Below are 13445 nucleotides of genomic sequence, written 5' to 3' on the forward strand. Positions count from 1 at the left end.
TATGAAAACAGCATTTTTATCCTCAATTACATGGACAAGACAGGATTGCTGTGCAGCCACAGCTGTTTGTCTCAGGGCTGTGATGGATGCTGTCACTTAGCAACCACTGCCATTTGTGTTTTAACTGCAGCTTTTTTGTTGTTGGCACGTAATGAGAGTTGTAATCACGAGATCAGTCCCATGGAGGGTGTTTGTTATCAAGAGTGATGGGTTTTAGGACTCACCTGTGCCCCAGCCTATAAGGCTAAATCAGATTTCATGTGTGATGGCCAATGCAGCTTAATAAGGGTTTGTTGAGGAGCTGCCTTGGCTGGGCCAAGTCGTGTTTCAAGACGTGCAGCCTGCATTCACCATCTGCCAGGCCTGGCTCTGCAGCTCCCTCGTGCTGCTCACAGGCCAGCCTGGTTTGGGGCCAAAGCTCAAATCTGAGTGCAGGAAGGAGGGACCAGCCTGGGCAAGCCTGGGTGTCTGTGAGCACCAGATCCTGCTCCCTGCTGCTGGAGAGCTCAGGAGGATGGGCTCGGTGGAGACTGGAAAGTGAGGAGTGAAAGATAATGAGATGGGAGAGCTGAAGATTGAAGGTCTCTGTCTCTTGAGGGCAATTCTCACCTACCCTGCACTGATAATGAGGGAAAAGCATCAGACCTATGACAGTTCAAGCTCTAACACTCTACAGGAACTCGTTAAGGTCTTGGTTTAACACCTGATCTGGTCTGATCTAACTGAGAAAAGCCTCTCAAAGAGGTGAGGGCACCCTCTGTGCCAGACGTTGGGCTCCTGCCTGGCATGGAGGTTAACAGCCAGGCAAGTGGGGAGTAACTTGGTTTGTATGGGCTTGTTTTGTGAAGGGTATCTTTGGAGCCCTGTTATATGTTCATTATAATGTAAATAAACACTTTCAGCCGGTGGGCTCTGAGCACAGAGTGAGTATTGGTACCACAGATAGAAACGCTGCTTTCTTTAATTTCTTTTTGCTTTAACTGAAGTTGTTGTGTCACTGCACCTGCAGCTCTGCAGGGACCCTTGGTGAGGGCTGCTCATCCCCCTTCCATGGGGGGATTCAGGAGAGCCCCAGGATGTGTTTCCTCACAGTTGCACATCTTCAGCTCTGCTCTGCCTTGTCCAGAAGAACACACTGCTCCTCCAAACCCCATTTCTGTGTGTGCTGCTCCGAGGTTCAAGGCAGGAGCTGTGCTGCCCCTGGAGCTCTGGCCCTGCTGAAGTGCTGCTTTATTTGTCAGTAGAAGACAAAACCCACTGCTCTGAGGGGAAATGATACAGACCACAGAGCTGCTGCTGCTGCTGGTATCTATTTCCATTGTAAATTGCTGAGATATTCTGCAGTGAAGCTTTTTGAGGAGTTCCTCTCTAATGCATGCTGGTTTTTAGAAGCCTTGATGAATATGTAGTGAAAGGTAGAGCAGATTCTATCAGAGGATAGAAGGAATTGCAGAGATGTGCACAAATTGATCTGTAATCACAGATCATGTATATCTAAGCTGAAGCAACAGCCCTAGACATTTATAGCCCATTTTTGACTAAGTTGTGCAATTAGTGTAATTAGGCAAAGAATATTCTTTGTATTGTAAATGTCTAGTGTATTAAACCAGAAAATTAACAGCCATTTCTTTGGCAGCTTTCAATAAGCCATTGCTAGAGTAGGGCTGAGCCAAAGATGCTTATTCTCTGTGGAGTCTGAGTCTGAGCAGTTAAAGGATAAATCCTCTCTTCAGAGCTTTGTTGAAATGTGTTGAAAGCAACTCTAGGAATTTCCTACCTGTGTACAGATCAGACAACACAACTTAGCATTGCCCCTGTGCAGATAAAGAGCTGAAATGAGCTTTGAAATTTTCTTCCTTCCTTTTCTTCCTTCACCAGCCACCAGAGATACAATTTTTTTAAACTGTGATGTTTTTTGTCAATACCACCTGCATTTCTCCTGCCAGCTATTTTGTTTCAAAGGACAGTCCTGAGCCCCGTGTCCTCTTGCATTGAGGCTCGTGTGTGGCCACAGCCCCTGGCACAATCAGCTCTGTGGCTGTTGGAAAAACTCCCAGTGGTGCCTGCCTCCTGCAGGAACCAACCACAGCTACAGCTCTGATGGGATGAGCACTGGAGTTTCCAGAAAAATCCATCCCAAAATGTCCCTTAGAGCAGGCCAGGCAGCCCCTCCTTCTCTGTGCTGTGTGACAGAGTGAGCTGGTGCTGGTTTCTGGAGAGACAGCTGTTGTTGGGCTGTGAAGTGGGTAAAGAACAATGGCACTGGCTCAAGTGAATGCTCAGGACGCACCTGGGGGCAGCCAGAGCTGCTCAGGGCTGACTCCTTGGGATCCAAACCTTCCCCCACAGCTCCTTGGCAGGCCTTGGCACAGAGTGTAATCCTTAACCCAGCAGGAAGCTCTGGGGCTTGGATAAGGATCTTGTGGAGGTGCAAAAACACCCTGGGTAGGTAAGAAGTGGGTTTAAAATAAGTTGTGGGTGTAAGCAAGTGGGGTAGGGCTTGTATGAGTCCTCAAGTGTGTGAAGATGGGCATCCTAGAGAGGTATCAGGAGCTGTTGGTGTGTGATCATAAACTTGGCAGCTAAATTTCCAGCTCAAAAATCCCATCCCATTGTTTTCTGTAGAAAGAATTGTGGAATTTCTGGTTTGCTTTCATCTCCCTTAATCTCTCTAGGCCTGGGCATTTGTTCCACACTCTGCCCAGATGTCCCTGACCCTCCCTGTTTCTCCCAGCTCTCAGGGGCAGCATGGCAGTGCCACCACCTCGGTGCCAGGGACACTCCACTGTCACTGGAGCAGCAGGGAGAGCAAAGGCAAAGCAGGGAGCTCAGACAGACAGAAATACACAGACAGAAATACACTGGCACAGAGCTGCTGGAGGTGGAGTCCTGTTTTTAATGAAAGAAGAAACAAATCCTTAATACCCCTTCTAAAGGTAAGGAGCACCCCCCCCAGCTTGTTGTACATTTGGTTTTTAGTGTACAAGTGTATAAACACAATTTTGGACTGCAATTAGGCAAATGCTACAAACATCATGTCACCCTCACCCCAGCTTATTAAAAAGAAAAAGGAGTTCCATGAAAAATTAATAGGTCTGGGAGTTGAGAGACCTTGGTAATAAGCAGTGAGTTTTCCTTCTGTAACAACTCACTTTTTCAATCTGCTGGCATCTGAGTAACTCCTTGGAGTCTCCTAAACTGCAGAGTCCTGAAGTGACAAGAATTGCAGTGCTGAGCAGGAGGGAGGGTGCACCCAGCAAGCTGCTGCCTCCTCTCCTGGAGCACAGCTGACCTACTGTCAGCACAGAATGCTGGTTTGGAACTGCACTCCCTTCACTGGACAGGACTGCTGGAACTCCACAAACACTCCACACCTCTAAAAGCACATCCCTGCTCTCTCACTAACCCCTTCCATTTCTGAGACAGATGCAGTGACAGGAAAAGGCCTGAATTTTACTATCTTCTGTCTTTTGCCAGGTGTAGACCCAGCTCAGGTGGAATTGTGTGTCAGAAGCAGAGCTATTCTCTCCTAAAAACAGCTGCTGGTACAAAACCCAGGGGCTGTGTCACACATAAAGCTGTGCACAGAGCAAGAGGCAAGTGTGCTGCTTTCCTCAGAAGGCACAGAGCAAAGCTTCAGCCTCAGCAGCAAGAGATCCAACTACACCTCAGCCCATTGTACCACTGCAGGGAGGAGCTTTGTGCAGTCCTTCCACTGCTTCAGATGCTGCAGCCCCAAAATCAGTGCCATGTTTGCCTCTCCACAGGCTGCAGGAGGATAAAGGATGCTCAGTAACATCTGCTGGAAAAGAACCCACCATGGTTTGATCTGCTGCTGAAGGTACTGGTTCATTTGGGGTTTTTCTATGTTGCAGAGAGTTTCTTAGCACATGGGAAGATACTGGGGCAAGTTGCAAACTGCACTCTTCCCTAAGTTTTTAAAAAACTGGCATTTTTTTCTCAGAAAATGATGTTGCCATTCACACTATGTCTGCTGGTTTCTAATTGTTACCAAAGCTAATCACAGATCACATTTATCTTGAAAAATCTTTAAGTGTAAGTTTCTCTCAAAAGTTGGAAACTGAGTATTTTAGGAATGAAAAATAGGAGCACTTGAAAAAAGAATCAGCAAAATGGACCTGCTTCTGGCTTCAATTAAAACCAAAGTCAGCATGTTGGTGTCACTGCTGAGATCAAACAAGTCTGTGATCCATAGGAGAAAATTTGTAATGCCAAGGATGATCAGCTTCTGACTCCTTAAATGCCACTTTCTGCTCTAGACCTCAAAATGCACAAGGGAAGCTGAGAGCTCTGTTTATAGAATAAATACAGAAAGGTCAAACAAGTGTCCCTTAAAACCAGTCTCCATCAGCTGCAGCTACTCTGGCTCTAAAAGGAGCCTGCAACAGCTTGTTTTCAGTCACTCTTGTTTTTTTTTGATGCTTCCTTATGTAGGCATGGTCTGGTGCTTTCCTAAAAGACAACAACTCAAAAAAAAAAACCAAAGACTAAATACCATTTTTAATGTTTATACTTTGAAAAAGAAACAACAGTTTATTGGAAATGACACTTAACAAAAAAATATTCATCAGTATTAAAGCAAAGATTTTCTAACCCATTTAACAGATAACAAAACCATCCTTCTCCTCCAGAAGAAAACTGCTTGAGCACTTCTCCTTCACAGCAAAAGCTGTGTTCAGTAACAGTCAACTTCATTATCCTCTATGGTCCCCACAGCAGCAAGGATGTCCTGTAAGAGGGACTGAGGGCTTTCCTCCACATGGTCACTGCTTTTATTTAGCTCATCATGCAGCTCCAGTAAGTCTATTGCACCCAAAGCTAACATCATGCTCTCTGGGTCTTGGAAATCCACCCCAACATCACCATCCACGGGGAAGTTCTGAGCCAGAGAACCCTGTCTTAATGTCCTCTGTAACCAGGCAATGCCACGTCCTGCAGGTGAATCTTCAATCTCCTGTGGATTCTCCAAAGTACTCATGGGGTAGAAATGACCTCTCAAGCCAACCAGCACATCACAGGCTCTCTGCCCCACGGGTTTGTCACAGTCACACAAAGAGCCAAACAGGAACCCAAAGAGCTTTGCTCGACAGAACACCTGCAGCAGCTCCTTCTGAGGGGTGGAACTGGGGACTGCAGAGGACACAGGAGCATAGGGACACTGGGAAAGCTGGCAAATGGTCTGACTACAGAAAACTTCAACCAGCTCCAAACCACCCAGTCTGACTTCCCAGTCTAAGTCATGCTCCACAGTCTGGATGACTCTAGAGACAAAGTGCTCTGTATCTTCCAGCTGACCTGTGCAGCCTTCTCTCAGCCACTTGGTGAAGATGCTGATAACAGCCCTCCTAGGAAAGCCCTCTGAGTCTGCTGACAAGATTTCCTGAAGCTTTGCTACAATGCTCTGGATGCAAAAAGACAAAAGAGAAAGCACAGTGAGGGGAGGGACATGCAAAGAAACAAAAACAACAGAGGTGAAAAATCTTCTCATTACTGGTTGTGCAACCTGCCTGCATCAGCAGATAACTTGTGAAGAAAATGATAAGCAGTACAGCAGTAAACTGATGGGAATTGCTCATGCAGAAAAGGTTATCCTACCTCTTTGTTGTATTGATTGCCTGTGACAGGTGACTCTGGAGCAAAGCAAGCAATGGGGGCCAGGTGTCCCACGGCAGTCACGGCGCTCGCTCGCACGTAGCTCTCCGGGTCCTCCAGCAGATTTTCTGTCAGCCTCAGCACCTCTGAGGACAGGAGGCACTGCCTGAACTCCTTCTGGTCTGTAAAAACAAGACAGCAATCCAAAGAAGTGGGATTTTATTCCCTCTGAGCATGAAGCTGTTTCCAATGCAAACAGCCCTTTGCCTCATTCAAGGATGGCCACTGCCTGCAGGGACAGCTGCCGGGGAGAGGAGCTGCTGCAGGACCAGGCAGATGTTCTGTGTCAGGCTCCCCCTCTCCCAGCAGCTTTTAGTCAAGCCCTGACAGACACTGGAACTTGGAAAATTGCACTTAGAGTTGTTTCAACAGCAAGAAAAAACTTTCTGCAAGTGGGGACACGGTTCCAGCCTCATCAAACTTATGCCTTTGCTTAAAGGAGGAAAAAATAGTGTTCCTTTCCTGTTGTTGGGCATATGGCAGGGAAAACAAAAGTAACTGCAGCACTGAGAGGGGCTGCAGGGTAAAGTGCTAATGCAGTTGAGCATGTTGGATACTTCCTTTGTGACCTGGGGACAACAGCAGTTGGTAACATTCCCCTCCCTTCCAACACAGCAGAGCTACTGTAGGAAAAGCAGCTTTGCCTCAGTGCTACCTGCTGCAAGGCCTGAGCTATCAGTAAAGCAGAAAATCAGTAATTAGTCCCAAGCATATAAAGCAGGTCTAGGCTTTTAGCCTCCTAAAGGCCAGCCCCCAGCCAGTTGAAAGGAACCAGGCTCCAGTGCAGAGCAAACTGAAAACCAGAAAGTGTTCTCTGCCATTAGGCACTGTCACCTGCCTTGACAGACAAGTCTCAACACCTCAATTTAACTCACCAAAACTGCCATCAAGGCAGATACAGCAATCTGAGAAATCAACAGAAAAAGCAGGGTAAGTATATTAATATTTTTGTCTGATTTTGATCATGATCTAAGAGTAAAAATCTTGACACTTCTTTCTTTTCTCAGCCCTCCAGTTACAGGTCAGAAGATGCTTCACCAGCCTGACTGACTTTCACAACCATTAAAGGAAATACTCCTCAAATCTGAACTGGTAAATCTTTGCACCTACCTCTCAAGCACTTAACCATGGAAGTGAGGAACTCCAGGGAAGAATCTCTTACTTCCCAGCAAGGACTGCACAAACGTTTCTGCAGCACCACCAACACATCTGTAAAAGGCAAGTGACAAACCTGAATGGATATGAAAAGCAACAAGCCTTACTAAAACACTCACTGTACAACCTCTACACCATTTCATCTCATACAATCCCTTTTGCTGCTGCTGGGTGCTTCTTCCAGAGTTCTGCAAAGCACTATTTGGGCAGCTAAACTTAAATTCAACATAATTGTGAACAAGAGAATCCAGTGCTTTGAGCAGGAAGGGTAGGCAGGAGCAGATTTCATGTGTGCCACTAGCTGCTGTTTGTCCCAGCTGGAACAGCTTCATTACCTTCCAAAATCTTCTCAGTTTGTGGCCACTGACTGTTGGAGGAGGACAGTTCCTGCAAGTGCACCAACCACTTGGATGTAGCTTGAAAGGTTTTCTTTAGAACCTGGGGCAAGGTAAAGCAGATTGACTTTACTACAGGAGGAAGCAGTGCTGCCTTTATGCCTTTAAAGGTAAAATTAATTTTAGCCTCAAACTTACAGGGAAATATAATTATAATTATGCCTCCTCACTAAGAAGCTAACCACAAAAAATGGTGCTTAAATACAATTTATAACAAACATCTAGAAAATCCCTGTGATCAGCTTAGTATTACAAAGTTCTATACCTCCAGCTTTGGGTTTGCAGCTGCCATCAGAGTCATTCAAACAAAACAAAGCAAAAAACCAAATCCCCTTAATAAAAAGAGTTCAATAATCCATGACCATGTCAAGCTGAGTATGTCAGTGCTACTCTTAGACATGATGGCTCCTGTCTTCTCAAGAACTCTCAATGTACTGGTCAGTAACGTGTTCATTACAATTTTGGCTATTTTCTGCAAGCCACCCAGGACAAGAGAAGTGTCTTACATATTCTAATACAAAGTGAGCTAAGAAACAACTGCAGTCAGACCCTTTATAAGAGTCACACCCCACTGGGGCACACTAATGGACCTGGATCTCTCCCTAGTTCTATACTCACAGTAGGGCTGGTGTTTGGACTCTGCAGATATGCCAGAAGGACATCAAATAGATTTCCTATGAGAGTGTCACACTCTGAAACAGAGAAAACAAACCCAAAGGACCAATACTGAGAGATGGAGCAGCCAAATCCCTGCTGAAATACACAAAGACATATAATTGTAAAATTGTTTTGGGTAAGAAAGCAAAGATTAACTCACCTTTTTTCTCTGAGAGTGCTGCAAGGACATCAAGGGCTGACTTTTGCACTCTGAAGCAATTGATCAGATTGCGGCTGATTGTGCTTCCCAGAGGAGAAGTTGGGCTCAGGAAGCCATTGCAGAATTGTAATATTGTCAGGAGAGAGTGCAGCAAAGACACACAGGGTAAATCCACTCTTAAATGTTTCTAATGGGTGAGAAAGAAAAGAAAAGAGTTTCCAGCAACAGTCTTAAGTACAGAGCAGTTTTAGGTCAGAAGGCAGTAAAAAATTGCAACTTGTAGTGTGTTCTTAGGGTACTACAATGTCAATAACTACAAATAAATGATCTTCCTCTCTTCCAAGAACTGCTGCACAGATGGAAGGAGATTCTTCTGACTGCTTGGGAAAGCAGCCCAATTTGTGTTTCTTCTCAGGATCAGTAATTGTAATACAAGTAAGGTATGGTAACAAACTCATCAAGACAAATTTAAAACTTAAGTGCAGTCCCTCTTTAACAGTCTCAGTATCCCTCTGTTTTCCTGTTTAGAGCCTATTGTGCTAAATTTCCTTAAAATATGGAAACCCTCACTGCCAATTCCTCTCCACATTCTGTTATGCTCTACTGAAAAAGTTTGCAACCATCTTAACACTGTCTTTCAAGGACCAGTTTGTCTCCCAGGCTCTTTTTTTCCCTCTCTGAATGTTACCAGAGACAGCAGCTTCTCCAGGTGGGTGAGGGTCTGACACAGGAGACCAGCACAAGATGTCTTGGAGGACAGAAGACTTTCAACAGTGGCAGGATCACTGACAGACTCATCCAGCAAACCTAGAGGACCAAAGAAGGGAAGAGTTCAGGTCACCAATGAATAGAAAAGGCTGTGATTTTTAAAGCTAACCAAGATATTCAGCTGATGCAGTATGAACATGCCATCAAATGCAACTGGCAGTAGGATTTACCACAAACACTGCTATTGTCCTTGACTTCTCCTGCTCTTTTTCCTCCAGTTTTGGCTGCACCAGGCACTTAAAATACTGGCAACCAGACTGGCCTCTAACTTTTCTGTCACAACTGTACCTGCACATTCCAGAGGCTGGGAGGCTGCTCTCAAAATACAGTCCATTGGCTGAAGCAGAACAGTCAGTGCCTGAATCCTGACATCTTGTGGGCTTCAAGGAGGAAACAGCAGTTACCAACACAAGTAAACTTCAGTTCCTTCCCAAATACTTGCCCCCAAATGCTGAGCAGGATAATGATTTTCATGCAGGCTTTTAAACAAGCCAGCAATGACAGAGCAACAAAAGCAGTATCACAATCTGAGCCTTCTTCCAATGCTAAATGAAAGCAGAGGAGAAACAGGTTTTGAATTTAGAAGTAGCTTTGTCAAGCTAAGCAAATAGAGAGTGGGATCTTGTGTAAGGAGGCTGGGAGAGAGGAATATCTTGTCAAAAAAGTGTCCTTCCATCTAAGAACAAAAGTGTTATTTAGCCTGGAAATCAGTATCTGTATGTACACTATTCATCTGATGATTTCCTGCTGCTTTTTCACTACCTAAAGGGGAATCATGGAGCAGAAACACCTGCACAGTGCAGAAATTTCATTGCTTTAAGTCCTACCATTTGCAGAGCTTCAAAAGTCCCACAGCCAGAGGACCTGCTTGTACTGGGGTTAAGTGTTCCAGAGCAGAAGTTACTAATGCCCAAAAGCTGCCTTCAGTGCCACAAAATGCAGGGGATCTGAGAAGAGAGAAGTGTAAGTGTAACCCATCCCAGGGTGGCAAACAGATCTATCTCAGCACGGGCTCCAAGGTGCCACAAGATCTTTACCGTGCCACGTTCAGCAGAAGATTGGCCAGCAGGGGCTGGGCTTGAACAGTCTCCTCCAGCAGAAAGGATTCTATTTGCTTTGCTATGTCCAACCAAAGGGCTTCAGTCCATGCAGCATAGCAACTGCCAAAACAACTGCCAAACAAACTGCTCAGCAGCTTCAGTGACTGCTCAATGTGAGAGGCAGAGCTGGACTGAAGGGACTCTTTGATGTGCTTTACAATCATCTGGGCACAGCCTGGCCAGTCACAGTCCTTGGTACTGAGAGCTTTGGGTGTTTCAGACTCTAGGGAGAAGGTGAGCATGTGCACCAGGAGCTGGCTGGCAGCTGAAGCCACAAACAGGCTGGGATCTCCTTGCAGAGTGAAGATCACATCCATGCCTCCTGTGGGAAAACAAAACAAGTCACTGGAGCAACAAATAACCAGTTATGACTCCAATTCAGGTACCACACAGCTTTAAATGGTGGTGATGGGGTTTTCTTATACTTTATTTTGTAGTCTCTACTCAAAGTCAGCCAGCAAACAGAAGAAAATGAAATTGTTTCAGATCCTCAGGGGTTTAATAACTCAGGATCAGACTTCAATATAACATCAGTAACATTAGGAGAGTTGACAGAACACTCAATGTGTATTTATGGACAGAGCCTGTACCATCTCTGGACATAACCAGTAGGAAAAACATGAACAGCAGTATCAGCACCACTTTTCCATCACAGGGACAGCAGCATGTGCTGCACTTCAATACCAATCCAGTCTTTTAGACCCCTCTGTACATGGGATCTAAAGATGGTGTTAACAGCATCATTTACATACCTCCATAACAACAGGACTGCAAATGTGTGCAAGCACAAAGAGATAAATGAGCCTCTGCTTAGTTTTTCTGCACTAAAATAATGCTGAAATGTACCCTTCAGTAGGAGTTACAAATAAGAATACAGATAGCTCTTAATTTTATAAGGGCAATTTTATAAGATTCTTTCCCCCTTGAAAAAAGCACCACCTTCAGTGTTTGGAGGAAAAAACCAAATGCATAACCAACTTAACAAAAGTTAAATTACTGCTTAGCTAACTTAACCAACATCTTTCTATCACTTTGTTTTTTGACAAATGGCTTACTTTAACCTTAAATAAACCAAGATACCATCTTGCTCATTTGCCACCTGAGCAAGAGGCTGGGATGGCAGGGGCCCAGCAGGGAGGGGGGGTGGCAGCCCCAGCAGCACTCACCCGTGGAGCAGAGGCAGTGCAGGGCAGGCAGGTGGTGCAGCATGCTGTGCACACCCTTCAGCCAGAGCACCACCTTCAGTGTTTGGAGGAAAAAACCAAATGCATAACTAACTTAACAAAAGTTAACTTACTGCTTAGCTAACTTAACCAACATCTTTCAACGACTCCGTTTTTTGGACAAATAGCTCACTTTAACCTTAAATAAACCAAGACACCCATCCTGCACAGCAAGGGGCACAGCAGGGAGGGGGGTGGCAGCCCCAGCAGCACTCACCCGTGGAGCAGAGGCAGTGCAGGGCAGGTAGGTGGTGCAGCATGCTGTGCACACCCTTCAGCCAGGCGCTGCGCACCGACGCCTCCTCCCACGCCGCGCCGCCCCGCGGCCCCTCCGGGCCAAAGAGCCTCCCCAGCAGCTTCTCCTGCTGAGGCAAGGCAGAAAACGAGAGTAAACAGGGAGAAAAGGGGCTGCTCTGTGCCAGTCAAGAGTATCAGTGCTGTGGTGAAACCTCCTCTTGCTACAAGTATCGTAATATGGGCAGTGTTCAGAATCTCACGCTTAAAGGCAACATGTGGATAAAAAACGGTGTTCAAAACCAAAACTGCTTTGTTTGCAGGTGCTAACGGACAGCTTATGTGTGTCAGTTCCATCAGAATGCTTTATACACTTGTACACATCTCTTCCCTGAATGTTTTTTGGGTTTTGTACTAAAATGTATCCTGGTGCAGAAAGCACTGCTTTAAAAAGCTCCCTTGTTTTTGCCGGGAATCAAAAATTTCCTGTCAACCTGCTACGGAGTGAAAACAAATCTGTTAGTGCAGTTTAGATCTGCAGGATCTGTCCTGGGATGCAGTACTGTGCAGTGGCTGCTGAGAGGTAGTGTTCACAGAATGACTAGGTTGGCAGAGATCTTCACAGAGTCCAACCCAGAGCTGGGTTACCCCATACACTCTTTTCAACTACAAATGGAAGCCCTACCCATCAGCATTCACAGTCCTGCTGTGGTGAGACAGAAGTGAGAAGCAGCTGTACATGAGGATCGAACAGGAATGGTGATGGGAGGTCTTTGCTGTCCAATCACTTCTGCTGAGTTGTTCCATGCAAGCCATACTTTTACTAAGCAGAACACGCACGTTTTTAGGGACTGTGCATACAGAAGGAGCAGACAGACACACAGCAGCAGGTACCTGGGTCAGTGGTACCCAGCTCACCTGCAGGTGCTGGAAGCGGCTTTCGGACGAGGCGAGGATCCCGGCCAGCTGCAGGGTGAAGGACAGGATGCCAGGGCTGGGATCTGCCAGGGCCAGCACGGAGCTGAGGAGCTCTGTCAGACACGGGTTGTCCTGCACCAGCTCCACAGTGGGGTCTGCCCAGGACAGCAGAAAACATCAGCTCACTGCCAGGACGGAGCTCTGCAGAGCTTCCAAAGCCACACTGCCAGGACTGTCCTGTCTCACTAAAGCGGTTCCCTGAGCTGAGTGGTTCAAAAGCAAAACTGCTTTGTTTGCAGGTGCTAAGGGACAACTTACGTGTACCAGTTCCATCAGACTGCTTTATACACCTGTACACATCTCTTCCCTGAATGAGGCCTTTTGGGTTTTGTATTAAAATACAAAATTTGTGTTAAGCCCTGCCAGCTGCTAGAACTGATGAGTTCGGGTGCACCCACAGCATTTTTGGGTGACACAGCACCTCAGACAGCTGTGCAGGCATTCCAATCCCACCTGGACCCCTGTTCCCGTGTCCCTGCCTTGGCATGGTCGCACTGGATGATCTCCAGACATCCCTTCCAACCCGAACTACTCTGCGATCCCGGATGGATCTCGGCTCCCCTCGGACCGGCCCCTGCCAGCCCCCGGCGCTCACCGAACCACGTCAGGCTGCGGAACCAGTCCAGCAGTTTCTCCAGGCAGGTGTCGTCGAGGCCGGGCTGCCGCGGGTCGGCCAGGGCGGCGCAGACTCCGGGCAGCAGCACGGCGCACTCGCGGGTCATGGCGAAGCGGCGGCGGGCCCGGGCCACGAAGCGGGACTGGGGGTCGCACATGGCCGGGGCCACCGGGACCGGACTGAACCGAACCGAGCCGGGCCAGCCCAGCCGCACCGCGAGTGTCGCAAAGGGGGCGTGGCCAGCGGAGCGGGGGCGTGGCCAGTGGCCGGTCAGGGGGCGTGACCCGGGCGCGCTCCAGGGACAGGCGGTGGCTGCGGGACGGTAGCGGCGGTGCGCGGGATGGAGTTGCGCCCTGCCTCGAGTTATCCCGGCGCTCTCGGGCAAAAACTCCTGGCCCGCAAGTGGAGCGGAGCCCCCGCAGAGGCCGCTCCGCCGCCCGCCGGGGTTTCGCTCCCTGCGGGGCCGCTTGGTGTCACCCGCGCTCC

The 13445-nt window shown here is 47.4% G+C and overlaps 1 protein-coding gene across 3 annotated transcripts; it reads right to left on the minus strand.

The window, feature by feature from the left end:
• Nucleotides 1–4513: 4513 nt before the first annotated feature.
• BRAT1 (BRCA1 associated ATM activator 1) lies at nucleotides 4514–13335 on the minus strand. Of its 3 annotated transcripts, none has more exons than XM_071443936.1 (13): nucleotides 12939–13335; nucleotides 12284–12438; nucleotides 11349–11493; nucleotides 9846–10230; nucleotides 9636–9755; nucleotides 9097–9188; nucleotides 8729–8847; nucleotides 8041–8227; nucleotides 7842–7915; nucleotides 7164–7266; nucleotides 6784–6882; nucleotides 5617–5795; nucleotides 4514–5422 (listed from the first exon to the last, which is right to left on the minus strand). In XM_071443936.1, the coding sequence occupies exons 1-13, from the start codon at nucleotides 13114–13116 to the stop codon at nucleotides 4697–4699; spliced, it is 2562 nt and encodes an 853-aa protein (XP_071300037.1). In that variant the 5' UTR covers nucleotides 13117–13335; the 3' UTR covers nucleotides 4514–4696. The 3 variants fall into 3 exon arrangements, with proteins under 3 accessions (XP_071300037.1, XP_071300036.1, XP_071300038.1); XM_071443935.1 differs by having other exon boundaries at nucleotides 11349–11496; XM_071443937.1 differs by lacking the exons at nucleotides 11349–11493; nucleotides 12284–12438; nucleotides 12939–13335 and adding an exon at nucleotides 11075–11301.
• Between the last annotated feature and the right edge of the window lie 110 nt (nucleotides 13336–13445).

This window comes from Agelaius tricolor, unplaced genomic scaffold, assembly GCF_023055355.1.
Source record: "Agelaius tricolor isolate 1412-34295 unplaced genomic scaffold, bAgeTri1.0.p SCAF_19, whole genome shotgun sequence".
Classification (NCBI taxonomy): domain Eukaryota; kingdom Metazoa; phylum Chordata; class Aves; order Passeriformes; family Icteridae; genus Agelaius; species Agelaius tricolor.